This window comes from Arachis ipaensis, chromosome B2, assembly GCF_059453495.1.
Source record: "Arachis ipaensis isolate K30076 ecotype BB chromosome B2, ASM5945349v1, whole genome shotgun sequence".
Lineage (NCBI taxonomy): Eukaryota > Viridiplantae > Streptophyta > Magnoliopsida > Fabales > Fabaceae > Arachis > Arachis ipaensis.
Window position 1 is genome coordinate 12,047,493 of NC_142437.1, and position 16,550 is coordinate 12,064,042.

The 16,550-nt window shown below is 25.5% G+C and overlaps 1 protein-coding gene across 1 annotated transcript in view; it reads left to right on the top strand.

Moving 5' to 3' along the window:
* Nucleotides 1-462: 462 nt before the first annotated feature.
* The window catches only part of LOC107626875 (uncharacterized), a 35,136-nt gene continuing 19,048 nt past the window's right edge, over nt 463-16,550 (top strand). The window contains exons 1-8 of the mRNA XM_021115429.2: nt 463-624; nt 1,854-1,934; nt 3,539-3,582; nt 5,001-5,772; nt 10,657-10,908; nt 11,207-11,421; nt 12,671-14,497; nt 14,631-14,882. Of these exons, the coding sequence (XP_020971088.2) occupies nt 5,049-5,772; nt 10,657-10,908; nt 11,207-11,421; nt 12,671-14,497; nt 14,631-14,882 (3,270 nt within the window). The 5' untranslated portion in view covers nt 463-624; nt 1,854-1,934; nt 3,539-3,582; nt 5,001-5,048. The remainder of the gene's footprint in view (nt 625-1,853; nt 1,935-3,538; nt 3,583-5,000; nt 5,773-10,656; nt 10,909-11,206; nt 11,422-12,670; nt 14,498-14,630; nt 14,883-16,550) is intronic.

Below are 16,550 nucleotides of genomic sequence, written 5' to 3' on the forward strand. Positions count from 1 at the left end.
AACAAAAAAGCATATATACAAATTAAAAAAAAAATTGCTGTGTACAGTATAATTCACCAATGCAAAAATATCTTTTACATTAAATGACCATCAAGTCACTGTGTACGTAACAACAACCAATGAGCCCTCACTCCCCACAGGTCATCAACGAAATTACTTCATGTCGGGGGTATTTTTTGTCTCCATTTTAAATTTATTGAAAAAAATTTACTGTTTTAAATCTTTCAACAATATTTTCGTCAGCAACTAAATTTTTTCAACTAATATATACAAAAATATGTTTTAGAGTAAATGAGTACAATTACATGATGACAAATTAGGTCTGCATCATCATCATTCATCACCACCATGAAGTCATTGTGTACGTAACAACCACCAATATTCAATGAGTCCCCACTCCCCACACTGTGACAGAGGCACAGACCATCAACTTAATTACTAATCTTATTATTTCTCACTTTTTCTATGCACTACTTTTGCTATAAACCTTAGCTTCTTATTCTCACTGCCTTGAAGTCATTGTTGGAACTTAATTGGAATTTGGGATGATTCTCTGTAGCCATTTTCTTTACGATGCTCTTCTCTGCCTTCCTCATTAGTAGGAGCCTCTAGCTGCTGATGGAGGTTTGTTTCTCTATATATCTTGTAATTTTGTTTATACCATTGCATAATAAGAGAGTGTTGAAGTAGATATCATATAAATTTACGCCGTAATTAGTGAGTTGGTATTTTAGAAAGCGAGAAAAGAAAGATTTGAACTACAAAATAGACTACACTTTACTTTTAAAATCATTCTCGCTTTTCTTCCTGTGTTTGAAATTCCAACCTCTAAAAATGTATAAAGAGAAAAGAGGGAGACATGCTCACATGCTTGTAGAAAGGAAACACTACTAAAAGATCAGTGACATAAGAAGGATTGATGAGGAGGAGAGAAACCTAGATGATGAGTGATGTTCTTCTGTCACTCAGAAACGTAGTCTCTTAACCGTATTAGTACCCAAGCAAATCTAATGAATATTTTTAATGGAAAAAAAGTTAACTAATATTGATTCAAATGGAAAATAAATATAGAAATACTTAATATTTCACATAGAAAATAGAAGTTATATATATTACCTTAAAATTTGTATTAAGTTCTTTCACCTTACTTTTTTAGAATTAAAAATGTGATTAAATAACTTTTAGAGAAATATTATATTAGAAGGACATTAGAATTTATTATTTTAAGTTATTATTTCTTTGTTTTTATTTTTTTTTAAAATTAGGGGTGACACTCGAATCTGCGATCTTTAGGTGAGTATAGAGAGACTATGCCATTTAAACTATGGCTCATTGGTAAAAATAAACAACTCTTAGTCAACTAATTTTAAATAACTGCAATTAATAATCATTAATTTTATATTTTTTTAAAAATAAAATTTAAATAATTACTAATTAATGATAATTAATTAATATAAAGTATAATTTAAAAATATTTATTAATTTATTGTTAGTTAGACCCTGTTAATTATTGAGTGGGATTGATTGTTATTATGGACAAGAATGTGTCAGTATTATATGTATATAGGATAGGATTATATATAAGAATGTTTGAGAGATAAAGAAAATTAATCTAAATTAATATAAATTTTTTTATATTTATTAATTATTATTCTAATAAATTAATAATATTAGATATAATAAATGTATAAATATTATGCACATTAAATTATAATATTAAATTAAATTAAATAATTTTAAATTGTTTTCTCTCAATATTATCCGTAGAGATTATTGGCGAGCAATTGAGCACAATTGCATATTATTTAACATGGTTGAGTACTGCTAATTTAATTTGCCTTGCTTATCCTCAGGTTCCAGCTTCCCAGGCAACCCTTTATCTATTGTTGGTTTGAAAGGAAGGAGACAGAAAGACAAAGAAAATTGAAAAGAAGGTAGTAATTATTTTAGTATTTGGTTGGAAGGACAATTGAGAGGGGGAAATATTAACAAGTTTACTATACTTCGTATAGATATGAGTTTTTTGAGTAAAAGTCTAGTAAGTTAATATTTGTTTTTTATTTATTAATTTTCGGAACATGCTTATCTTTAATTAAAGAAAGTGACAATCCAAATTTGAGAATTCGTTTTTGTTAGATTAATCAATTATTTTGCTACTAAACTTTTATAGGAATATTTTGGATAACTATTTAAAAAACATATGCAAAAAAATTGGATCAAAATGTAATTTTGAAATCTTATTTTTTTTAAATATTTTTATCTTGCTATTTAAGAAAAAAAATCTATGAATAGTATTCATTTAGTAAAAATGACCATATTTTAAAAATAAATATATCTATTTTTTAATTATATTTATAAAAAGGTAGGATCAAATTTTGATTTCTAAAGCTTTTTGAAAATATATAATTTTTATAGTGTTTTAATAAATTAGAAGAAATTTTTTACTGTTACTAAAAGAATTTCTCAAATGTACTACTAATAATAACAGTAAAAAGATAAGATAGAGAAGTGCTAGAGGCAGTAACTTTTGTGATTTATAATCATTAAATAGCTATTAGTGATGTTTTTAATGATATAAAATTTCATTTAATAGTATAAGATTATTCATTTTTCTTTTACTGATTATATGCTTTTTTACTGATTATATGCTGATCAAAATTTAATAAAATTACTGACACTCGACTTTTCCAATAAGATATATGGAACCCTTCCAATCTTTACCACCCAAACAATTCATAACTTTATTTCAATAATGGAAAACAACTTTATTTTTTGTACCCTTACTCCCTTAATTAGCCCCTGAAACCTTACCGACATACACCCTTGATGGTTTTGGTTTCCTCTGTGAGATTTCAGATTTCTTCACAAATTGGAGCCCACTATTTTCTATTTTTGTTTTTTTCAAATAAATTCAAAAGTAAGTTAATTCACGAGAATATCCATGAGAGTGTATATCTATGTGTTACACGGCATCTATCTAAGTTATTAAACAGTAATGCTATCACCAAAAAAAAAAACAGTAATGCTAAGTGATCGGTTCCTATTATACAAGACTTAAAATATTGTTTTTATAACCAAAAGTATATGTTGTATTAGTAATAATGAGTTGGCGAATTGGTAAGTTTTGTGTAGGAGGACATACATGGACTTACGTACAACTAATAACTAACTAACTTCATCACCTTCTGATGAATCAAGCAGTGATTCCGATCCTACTTATGCTATATATGCTCAAATTAAAACAATAAAACAAACAATTTTGCTAGAAAATTAATTAAGAGTAAAGCTAACTTTAACTAATTAAAAAATAAGTTCACTATAAAAAAAATTTTACTATTTAATTTTTTAAACTTTAAAATAAAAAATAAAAAATGTCGACTTATATTGTAGTTAGTCTCTAAAATTTTTCTAAAACAAGAGGGTGCATTATTCTCCATATTATTATCATTTATCTTGTATGTATAGTATCAAATTATCTTGACTTTTTGTTTTATATATCGAAGCTGGCTCACGTTCAATTCATCTCGGTTTTGTGTAGGTAGTGATTTGTGATTGTAGATCTAATATGCTCTATTTCAAATGGTAATTATCTTTTTCAATTCTCTCTCTTCCTTTTTTTTTTCTGTAATTAAGAAAATTCGATAAAGTATTAGACAAATATAAAAAATAGAGTATTATTCTAAATTAGACCCCAATAAATATTTACTCAGATAATTTAATTTTTAACAAATTTTAATCATTAAATTAGTCTCTAATATTTTATTTTGTTAGACATATATATATTAATATTTATGTATAACAAATTTTGATAAAAAAAAGTTAGATAAATTGGTCTCTATAATTATTTAATAAAAAATATAATAATTTTTAAAATTATATTCTTAGATCAGTCTGTTTATATAAACAGAAAATTTACTGTGAAAATTGATTTGTTTATTGAAATAAAAGTTTGAGAATTAATTTAGTGATTAAAATTTATTAATGACTAAAGTGTTTGACTTAAAATTTCTTAGGAGATAATTTGGAGTATTACTATAAAATAAAAAATAATTGGTCATATAAATTTCTTTTTATGATTTGCAGAATATTTAATGCATGATTATTGAAGTATAAATTTATTATTTTGGACAAAGCTTATACCTTTTAAACAACAATCATGTTAAGTGTTCACTAAAAATTAGTTATCAAATTAATTATTTATATAAAATACATATAAAAAAAATTAAACAATATATGTATTTATATATAAATACAACTAATTTTTTGAGTACACATAGTATTTTTTCAAAAAAAAAATTGCCTTTTTAGGTAAATCTGTCCAAAAAAAATGTAAATTTATAAAAACATACTATATATCTAAAATTTAAAATATATATATATATAATTTATGTTGACTAATATAATTATTGACTAATTGTTTTTTCCTTTTCAAACTTATTCTTGAAAACATTATTACTCAAATATAAATAAAATAAACTATTGAAAATGGAAATTAGATGCTCATGAAATAAGTTACTTATTAATATGTGTAACTACTTTTAGAGAAATTTTATAATTTAATATATCTATCATTATTGTCAAATTTCAATTTGAATAATTTATTACGTATTTTTTGCATTTATCATTTACCTTATGAAATGATGTTAAGTACAATAAACAATAAAATGTTTAGTCCCAAAAAAAATGTTTACACTACAAATTAATGATTAGATGACAGTTATGATATCTTTTTCAGATAAATAATATAAGCTTATTAACTCAAAGTAATAAACAAAGCAAAGATCTAGAGACTTGTTCTTAAAATTAGACTAACATAAACTTTATTAAGAGCGTTGTTGGTTCTAGCCTTTATTGCATGCTTTATTAGGCCCTTAGAAATAAATATTTTGAAACTTTAAAAAATAGAAATAAAACGATATCATAGATCGGGGGAGTATTTTTTACATTTTCATCATTTATACATTTTCAACTTCTCATTGAATCTTTTTACATCTGTGTAGCATAAAAATGTAGCAAAAACAAAAAAAAAGCAAGGATGAAATAAAAGCATGTCGAACATTTTTATACCGGACTTTTTGCAAGAACGTGTGTTCGATGCAGTAGGTGGTTTCTTAACAAAGCAAGTAAACTATGTATGGGATTACGAGAAAAGATACGATGATGTAAGCAAAGTTGTAGAGAATCTCAAGAATGACAGAGATGAGGTGTGCGATAAAGCCGAGGAAGATGAAGGACGATATGGGAGAGCAATATACGATAATGTTTTAGAATGGCTAGCTCGTGTGGATGAAATTGTTGTTAAATATAATAAGTTCAAAGAAGATCATGATAATAATGAAGGGTATGCACTTGCTTTTCCATTTCAAAATCTAAACATAAGGTATCGTCAAAGCAAAATAGCAGAAGGTATCAAAGATGATGTTGAAAGATTGCAACATGAGAAGCATGATAGAATATCTCGCTGGCAGGGCCCACCTTCATCAATGGGTTATGCGCTTCCTACTGTTGAATATGAAGAGCTTGATTCAAGAAAACAAAACATGGAAGATGTCAAGAAAGCCTTGGAAGACTCGAGTGCTACAATGATTGGTATTCACGGGCTACCTGGTATAGGGAAGACTACTTTGGTCATAGAAGCTATTAACAGAGCTCAAAATCAAGAACCTAAGTTATTTGATAAGGTGATTATGGCAAATGTGACAAAAAATCCGAACATCAGAAAAATTCAAGGGCAGATCGCTGACATGCTCGGGATGACATTGCAAGAGGAGAGTAAGTGTCTATCTATATTCTATACCTATAATAAACGCAAACAACTTTATTTTTAAATAACTGCTCAAACAAAGAAAGAGACGATAAATTTTCGCTTATTTGAGTAGATTTTTTTGAGAATAGTTGTTTAAATAGCATTTTGTAATGTTCTTTGCTCTTTAATTTGGTTTCTTTTCCCTCAATTTAATAATTTTTTTTAACCTATTTAAAACTTATTTTCAAATCCACATACATGTCTACTTCTACTAATTCTACTAATTAGTAAACATGTTTTAGACTATTTTTCGAATTTCTTTTCTAATTTAATTAAAGAATAATATACAATTTGAAATATTTTTGTACCGAATAAGTCATTAATAATACATAAATACTTAAAAAATTAATCACTAAATCAATTACCTAATCATATAACATGTGTGTTAAAATACAAAAATATATTAAAAATAAATTAAACAACACGTATATCTATTTATATAAGGGATAGATAAAGATGCTCAAAATGTCTTTTCTAAAGATGTTTTTAAGTAATTAAAATTCAATACATATAATTGATTAAACTATATTATTTTTATTAAAATTAGATCAGATAAATTGATTTGGCCAAAAAATTGATAAACTATATTTTGAACTGATCTAAATTAATATTTTTTTATAAAAATAATTACAATATTTCTATTATAAAAAATGACTAAAATATTCTTTTATATATATATATTTTAAGAGCCCTAAATTCTAACTTTTTTTTCTTTGTGTCGTTACAGGGTTAGAATTTCGGATTTTTAAAATTAAAAAAATCTATAGTAAAAATATTTTAGTCATTTTCTATAATAAGGTTATTATAATCATTTTGTATAAAATAATATTAATTTAAATCGAAATCAAGGTTTGATTTATCGATTTTTTAACCAAATCAATTTGTATGATCTAATTTTGACAAAAATAATATAGTTTAATCAATTATATGTATTAAATTTTAGTTAATAACAAACATCTTTAAAAAAAGACGTTTTAAACATCTTTATCAAAATGTCTCCGTTATACAAAACATAGAATACGTTTTAACCAAACACATCTGAAAATGAAGTGAAAATCCAAATAAAAAAACGTTAGCTACATGTCCTCATGCGCATCTCTATATAAATCGAATTTACAATATTTGAATGAGTAAAAATTGGGTAAATCTGCATTACTTAAGTCTAAGCAATGGTATTTTTTTATATTAAATTTCATACAATATTATTCTGTTCATTTTTTTATAGTTCATAAATATTTTAGAAAAAAAGTGTGTATATTTTAGAAGAAAAATTTGTGGTATAATTTAAATAAATTTATTAAAAAAATTTTATTAAAAAAATACATTTGCTCAAATTTTAAATATTTTTTTATATAGTCAATAATTTAAAAAAAATAAAAAATAATATTATAAAAAAATTATGAGATTTTTCCAAAATAATTACAAAGTTTTAAAAATGGGCGAAAGAATATTGTATAAATTTAAATTGTAATTATTTTGTATTATTTTTTATATATATAATACTCATTATTATAATTATTCATTTTGTAATGAGTATGATTAAAATTTTACTAACAATTTTAAATTAAATATTTTTATAAAGTTTTAATTCGATTTTTTATTGGAAGCATTTTTTGTAATTATTTAAATAATTTTATAAAATTTAAAAATAACTTACAAAATGTTATGAGGGTTATTTTTATGAAATTATTATTGAATTGGTCTTAAATTTTTTGAAAAATTAGTCGTTAGGGGTATATTTAATGCAAATCGAAAATTTTTGGGACAAAATTGAAACAAAATAAAACTTAGGAGTATTTTTGAAACTTTTGTCAAAGGGACAAAAAATATACTTTACAAAAAAATATTTAATTTAAAATTTTTAGTAAAATTTTAGTTGTACTCGTTAGTTACAAGATGAATAATACAATGATACGAGTATTTTATATAAAAATCAATAGAAAACAATTACAATTCAAATTCTATACCTTATTCTTCCGTCCGTTTTTAAAACTTTGTAATTATTTTGGAAAAGTCTCATAAATTTTTGGATAATATTATTTTTAATTTTTTAAATTATTGATTACATAGGAGAGTATTTTATTTGGAATTTGAGTAAATGTATTTTTAATTATTTTTTTTGTTGAATTTATTTAAATTATACCACAAATTTCCTTTCTAAAATATACACAATTTTTTCTAAAATATTTATGAGCCATACAAAATGGATAGGAAGAGTACTTTATGGAATTTTATATAAATTTTTTTTTTATATACATAGAATCACACTAAATTGACTGGATTCGATTTATGTACTTCATGCCATTACTTATAAATCGAATTTACACTTACTAGTATCGAACTACATTCCTTGATAAATCGACTCAAGTAATATTGATTTACTCAATTCCTATTAATTTGAATTTTGTCAATTCGATTTAATACTTAAATGGCTAATTTGAATTCTATCAATTCGATTTATATAAAAATATGCATGAAGACACGTACTTAACTTTTTTTTTATTTAGGACTTTCTCGTAATTTTAAGATGTGTTTAGTTTATACCTGTATTTTATCTATATTTTTATTCTTTAGATTAATATTATGGTCATTACTCATATATTATGATGGTAGTAAATTCTAGTATCATCAGTGAGGGATTCAAAAAATTTATGTTGGAAGCAAAGTAATATACATTATTATCAAAATATATATTAATTTAAATTTAAAAATATAAAAGTGCACATTAATTATTCGAATACAAAAAAAAATAAAAAATTACATTAGCCGCTAACTTTCTTCGCTTCAAACCTTGAAGGTACTTCTCTTCTTGTTTTTATATTTTAAAAATGTTGAATAATCATTTCATTATCAACTTGATTGAATGTCTCTCTTTCTATATATGTAACCAAACAATCATTCAACCACTCATCTCCCATTCGATTACGAAGTCGACTCTTTATTTTGGGTCGTTGTCTCGTACCGGACTTTTCACATTGAATTCTAAGAACTTCTTTTTATTAGTAGAGACTAATGGAGTGACTTCAGATTCTAATGGTAGCTTTCTTTTGAAATATTTTTTCATTACTATTTCTAAAAATTGATCAATTTACTTTAAAAATTTATATGCAACATAATTACATATAATAGAATAGAATGAAAGATAAACAAATAAATAATAAGGATCACTAAATTAAAAATAAAATAAAATATATAAATTCATGAATAGAATAAAAAAATAGATTAATACCTAAACTATAATTGTTTGAATTAAAATTTGCAATTAAAAATATCAAAAAGAGAAACAATGAAATTGAAAAATATATTAGTTATAGAGAACTATATAAAATAAAATAGAGAATTTAAAATTTACCTTTTGATGAAAAGAAGATGACCACTAGACAAAGAATAGAAAAAGAAGATTGAAAATATAAAACTAAGAAAAGGGTTTAAGAGAATAAATGAGTGACGGCTGAAATTTGAAAATAGAAGAATACTAAATTTAATTAGGTTAACTAATAATTAAAATAATAAAAAAATAAAATGGGTTGGTATATATATATATATAGGTTTAAAAATATGAAATGAGACGGCCCATTAATATGTATGGATCCGTGCCTGAATATGATTATATTACGATGACTATATAAATGTTGTTAAAATTAAAGTAACACTTTTTTTCAATATTTTGATAATATAAGTATTACTTTTTTATATTAAAGTAACACTTTTTAAAAAGTATTGTTTAATAATAAAAAATATTATTTTAATTTTAACAATATTTTTTAAAATATTATAATCATTATAATTACCATAGTCTAATCATTCTAAAAATAACTCTCTCTCTATATATATATATATATTCTTTCTTCTATTGTATAACGGTAGAACCAGACATTATAAACCGGGTAACCCACACTTTAGGAGTTAATTATTTTTTATATGATGGATGAAATGGTGTATTACATTGGTATGAGTTGAAATGGGTGTATTTCACAAGTGTGATATATAATACAAATCGTTAGTTACGATTTGTAAAACAAAAGAAATCGTTACTCACGATTTCATATATTACATTTTTTTTAAATTAAAAAATTAAAATCGTAACTCACGATTTCCTATTTTTTTTTGTCTTATTTGAAATCGTAATACACGATTTCTGTTAACTTTTTTTATTTTTTTGTCTTATTTGAAATCGTTACTCACGATTTCTTTTTATCCCATATCACTGCATTACACCAAAATATCATAATATTAACGAAAAACACCAATAATAATCCAATATAAAAAAAAATTAGCCACACTTTAGCTAGTTTCGTAAAAATATTGAAGTAAGAATTTGGAACAAATCTACAAACATGATCTAGTAGAATATCGATAAACTTAATAATTCTTTACATAATCATACTGCAGGGCACAAAAAAATTAATCACTAAATTAATTATATAACTATATAAATATGTGTTAAAATATAAAAATATATTTAAAATAAATTAAATAATATATTTATCTATTTATAAATAAATATATAATAATTAATTATATATATATAATATTTTTATTTTTTTAATTAATATTATGGTCATTATTTATATAAAAATATTTTTATATAAAGATAATATTTGATATATTAACACATATTATATTTAATAATTTAGTGAAACATATTAAATTATTTAATAGTTTTCAAATATTAATATATTATCTTCCAAGTCTTTGTCTTGATGGCTATGCCTTCAGAGAAAAGTGGGCCTAAATAGGTCTGATGGCATTGTTGGGGTTGATTTTTTTTTCCCTTTTTTTTTTTAAATCTTTCTGTTCATCTGTTGTATTTGTATTTTATATCTATGATTGATACTTGTACAACATAGGTGAGAATGGGAGAGCTGGTCGCATAAGAGAGAAATTGAAGAAAGAAAAAAACACTCTTATAATCTTAGATGATATGTATGCAAAAATAGACTTGGATATGTTGGGAATTCCATCACAGAGTGGCGATGACAAGAAGAATCTCATTCTCAAACAAGGAATAAAATCTTCTAATCCCTCTACAACTCTAACTAAATCAGAGACAAAGAAGGTTGCTAGTGCTGGACAAAATTTGCCAGAAGAAAAGTCAGATGGTACCAAACTTTAATGCACAAATATTTTAATTTTTATTTGCATACGCATATCGCATATATATATATATATATATATATATTAGATAATACCTTAAATTTCTTAAATTTGTTAGTAATATTTTTGTTAACATATTTATACCTTATTTAGTATTTATTAATTATTACGACAATTAATGAATGTTAAATAAGACAAATTCGACTGTTTTTTATTTGTCTCACTAGTATTACCGTGATATATTAATTATGCATAGACTATATTGTATTGTATTCAATACTTATATCCATATTTTTTTTATAGCTAACATAATGAGACCAGATAAAAAAACTGAGGACATCTCTACCAGTGGTTCTAGTAACGTAGAGAAAGCAGTACAACAGAATCAAAAAGGGTGCAAGATTTTGCTAATTTCTGAGACAAAACGAGTATTGAGCCAGATGGATGTGAAGACAAATTTAGTTATCTCTATGGATAACATAAAACCTGACGATGCAAAAAAATTGTTCAAAAAAAAGGTTAGAATCTATTACGTATAAATACGTTATTTTTAACAAACTATCTGTTATTTATATATATCTACATCAAATATTGTAGTACAAAATTTATGATATTTTTAGTCATCTATCCGTTATGATATTAATAGAGGAGTGCTAGAGAGTTAACAGATTTTGTGATTTGTAGCCATTAATTAATTATTATTAATATTTTTAATAATATAAAATTATATTTAATTGTATGAAATTATTTATTTTTTTTGTTAATTAAATACTGACTAAATTAAATTTTAATAAAAATACTGCCCCTAAATTTTTTTTATATTTTACCTTGAGAATCAATTTTAATGTCACAAATTTAATAAAAATTTATCGTAAATAGTACAGTGTATATATATATATATATATATATCTCTCTGACAGTTCATATACATAAAAGTAAATAATAATATATACAAGAATTATTGCAGACATAATATGTTAAGCTCATACTTAACGTGAAAAATTTTTAATCAGTATATAAAAATGAGGAGTGTTAGAAAATCAGCAAATTTTATAATTTGTAGCCATCAATTAGTTATTATTAGTATTTTTATATTTTAATGGTGTGAAATTACATATAATTGTATGCGATTATTCATTTTTTTACTAATTAAGTACTGATCAGATTTTGATAAAAAATGCTGGCCCTTAAATTTTTTCTATAAAAATTATGATCCAAAATTCCAAAAAGAATTTCACTATACTTAGAATAAGGTTTAATTACTCTGTTGGTCTCTATAGTTTCGTGAAATTTTTAATTAGGTCCTTATACTTTTTTTCTTTTTAATTGGGTTCCTGCACTAATTTTTTTTCAATTAAGTTCCTCTTAGTAGTAATTGACTTAATTTTATAGAGACCCAACTAAAAAAATAAATTGGTATAGGAACCTAAATAAAAGGAAAAAAAAGTATAGGGACCCAATTAAAAAAAAATTAGTGTAAGAACTCAATTAAAAAAAAAAGTATAAAGACCTAATTGAAAATTTCGCGAAATTATAGGACCAGAAACCAATATAATAATTATATAATATCATGTTCAGCCTCTTATACACATAAGAGTTATATATAGTATTTCGTAGTAGTACTCATTATATTTTTATACTAAAGAATAATTAGAACCCATATTTTATTAGTAGTTTATGTATTAACATATTATAGTATACATCAGAATCCAATATGTTGTTACTTTAAACTTGTTATAGTATATAATATTTTTTTGTGCAAAACAGGTAGGAATAACAGATGAGAAAAATTCTGATCTTGAACGGCTAGCCATTGACATTGCCAAGAAGTGTCATGGGTTGCCCATGTCAATAGTTACAACAGCAAAGGCATTAAAAAATCAAAATCGCTCAGTTTGGGAGGAGACCCTTAAAACACTTGAAAGACAAAAGCTTACAGGAACACCGGAATATTCTACAAAGTTGAGTTATCAACTTTTAGAAAATGAGGAGCTCAAGCTTATCTTCTTGCTTTGTGCTTGTATGGGTCAAGATGCATTGGTCTCAGACTTAGTGAGACTATGCATTGGTTTGGGTTTTCTTGAAGGCGTCTACACAGCAAGGGAAGCCAGAGATCAAGTGCAAATGTTGCTTATTCATTTAAAAGAGTCAGGTTTATTGTCTGACAGTTATTCAAATGATCGTTTCACGATGCAAAACCTTGTTCGCAATGGAGCTTTGTTGATAGCATCAGAGAATAACGTGTTTGTGCTGGCAAAAAGAAAGCTAGATGAATGGCCTGATGAAGATAAACTTGAGATGTACACTGCTATTTTCTTACATCATTGTGATGTCAACACTGAGGAGTTTCCTGAAAGTTTAAAATGTCCTAAACTCAAAGTTTTTCATTTTCACAATAACCATCAGCATTTCAAAATGCCGAAATACTTTTTCCAAGAAATGAAAGAACTTAGAGTGTTGGTTCTGATTGGCATTGATCTCTCCGAAATGTCTTCATCAATGGAATGCCTAACAAAACTCCGAAAGCTTTGTCTGGAGCAATGCATTAATCTAGATGAGAACTTATGCATCAATATTGGGAAGTTGATGAAGAATCTAAGAATTCTAAGCTTTTCCGGATCTGATATTAAAAGCTTGCCTATTGAATTGAAGCATTTATCAAAGTTACAAATTCTTGACTTAAGTAATTGCTCCGAGCTAAAAAAAATTCCTCCACTTCTAATATCAAGCCTCACTAGTTTGGAGGAGTTGTACATGAGAAACACTTCGGTTGAATGGAGAATTGATAACAGACAGAACAACAAAAACAAAAATGCCAGTCTTTCAGAGTTGGGACATCTAAATCAAATAACAAATGTTGACTTACAAATCCCAAGTGTTGCCCATTTGCCAAAAAACTTGTTCTTTGATAAGCTGCATAGCTATAAAATTGTAATTGGCTCGTCAAGTACACATTTGGAGCCAGATTTCAAGATTCCGGAGAAATATCAACTGTTGAGGTATTTGGCGATACTGGAGAAAAATGTTGGCATTCATTCTCAGAAAGGGATCAAAATGTTGTTTGAAAGAGTTGAGAATTTGTTGCTGGAAGAACTCAACGGTGTCCAAGACATCTTTTATGCACTCAATTTGAAAGGGTTTCCATGTCTTAAGACTTTATCCATTGTGAGTACTTGTAGCATTCGATATTTGATCAACCCACAGGAGAGGAAGCATCCTGAGAATGCTTTTCCGAAACTGGAGACATTGCACCTCTACAAGCTCGATAACATGGAGCAACTATGCTCTCGTGTCTCACTTTCATCATCCTCATTTTGTAAACTGAAAGTTGTCAAGATTAAGCTTTGTGGTTTATTAAAGAATGTCTTTTTAATATCTATGGTCAAGCTTTTGGTTGCTCTTCAAACAATTGAAGTTTCAGAATGTAACTCTCTAAAGGAGATTGTGTTTGCGGAAGATCCACAAGATGCTAATGCGTCGAAGTCTCTTAAGTTTCAAGAATTACGCACTTTGTCATTAAAATCATTACCTGAGTTTCATGGATTCTGTTCCATTTCATCTACAGCGCAACAAAAAGTATTGTTGGATGAACAGGTCAGTTCAGAACTATAGAACAAATTTATTTTTCTTTTACATTTTAAATTTTAGTTAGTCAACATTTACATATGATGGTTTTTTTTTTCTCATTTGACATAAATTAATAGTTATTATTTGTGTTTCTTCATAGGTTGAATTCTCAAAATTAGAGAGATTAGAGTTGTGCTCTATCCAAATCCACCAAATATGGAATGGCAAAAATCCTCCTTTTGGAAAATTGGTACACTTGGAAGTGAATGGTTGTGATAATTTAAAAAGTTTGTTAACATTGTCTATGGCTATAAATATGAAGACTCTCCAAAGTCTATCTGTCAGCGAGTGTGACAACATGATGCATATTCTTCTCAACGAGAACAGCAATGATACTCAAAGTGAAAAGAAGGTATGTACGTAATTTGGCCATTGATTCCATATATTTTTATTTCATAACAACGAATGAATAAGATTCATATATCATTACAACAAAAATTTGCATTCTTGACTGTTGTTAGTGTAGAAGAAACAATTATTTTAGAGTAGTAGTATTTATTTTTGGGTTAACACTATTTTTTTCTACTACATATTTATGTATGTTAACCTAAACAAAGTTATACCACTATTTTTTTCTACTACATATTTTTTTCATTACGGTATTATTTACATATAGGATGTAATGGTAGTGATACTTAGAGTTAAAATTCAAGAAGATCCACAAATTTTGACTCTAAGTATTATTATCATTACATTCTATACGTAAGTAATACCGTAATGGAAAAAAAAAAGATGTAATAGAAAAAAAATAATGGTATAACTTTGTTTAGCTTAACATACATAAATTTTGATTTCGAGCATATAACTTTGTTTAGGTTAATAAATACATACATTTTAATTTTGAGTATATATATATATTCTAACAAAATGTATGTAAGAAAAATGTTTTAGAATAGAAAAGAATAAGAGAGATTTTGAGAAGAATTAAAGGAGAGAGATAATTTTATTGGAAAAAATTTTTAAGAAGAAAAAATACAATTACTAATGTTTTGTTTGTCAATTACATTTCTATTAAAATTAGTAGTATCAAAAAATATTTCAAATTTAATATTATGAAGAAAAAATAAAAAAATTATAAAAGGACTAGTTTGACTAATTTTTAAAATTTGAGGGATGAAAATGACTTACTTCTGGACTTTCAAGGACTATTTTGACTATAAAAATCTTTTTGACATGTCAAGTGACACGTGGCGTTGACCTGGGTATGCCACGTGTCACTGACCTGCCATGTGGCATTGAACTGCCACGTGGCGTGCCACGTGTCGCTGACCTTCCACGTGACGTTGACCGTGGCGTGCCACGTCATCATGCCACGTGGCACTTAGCGTGCCACGTCATCGCCCAACTGACAGATGGACTAATTTGACTTATTTTTTATCTTTCAGGGACTAATTTGATTAAAAAAATCATTCGAAAACGAAAATGAAGAATCGTGTAATCTTTCGGGGACGAATTTGAGTATTAACCCATTTATTTTTTGACAAATAATAATTGTATAAGAAAGTATTTAAACATATTTTGGACTACTAATAATTATTTTAAAAAAGGCATTTGGTATTCTTAATGTTCAATAATTGTATATGTATATATTTAAAAGTAGAGTAAAGTATGATTTTTATCCGTAACGTTTGGGGTAAGTGTCAAAGTTGTCCCTAACGTTTAAATCGTTCTATTTAAGTCCCTACCGTTTTAAAATTGGCTCAATGTTATCCTACCATTTCTGTTAACAGAATTGACTGTCGGACAAAATTAAGACAATTTTTAAACGTTAAAGACTTAAATAGGATAAAAACGTTGGAGATAAAAACGATACAAAGAAATAAATTTTAATTTTATCCTTCAATAATATCAATTTTTTACGGTACATAGTTATTCAATTATTTTTAATCACATCTAAGTAAATTATACTTAATCACATTACTTTCATTCTAAATAAATTTATTTTTTTATAATTTTACTTTTAAAGATTTTTTACTCGTTATAAAATTTTTTACTAATATCATGCCTCTTATTGTTTCTC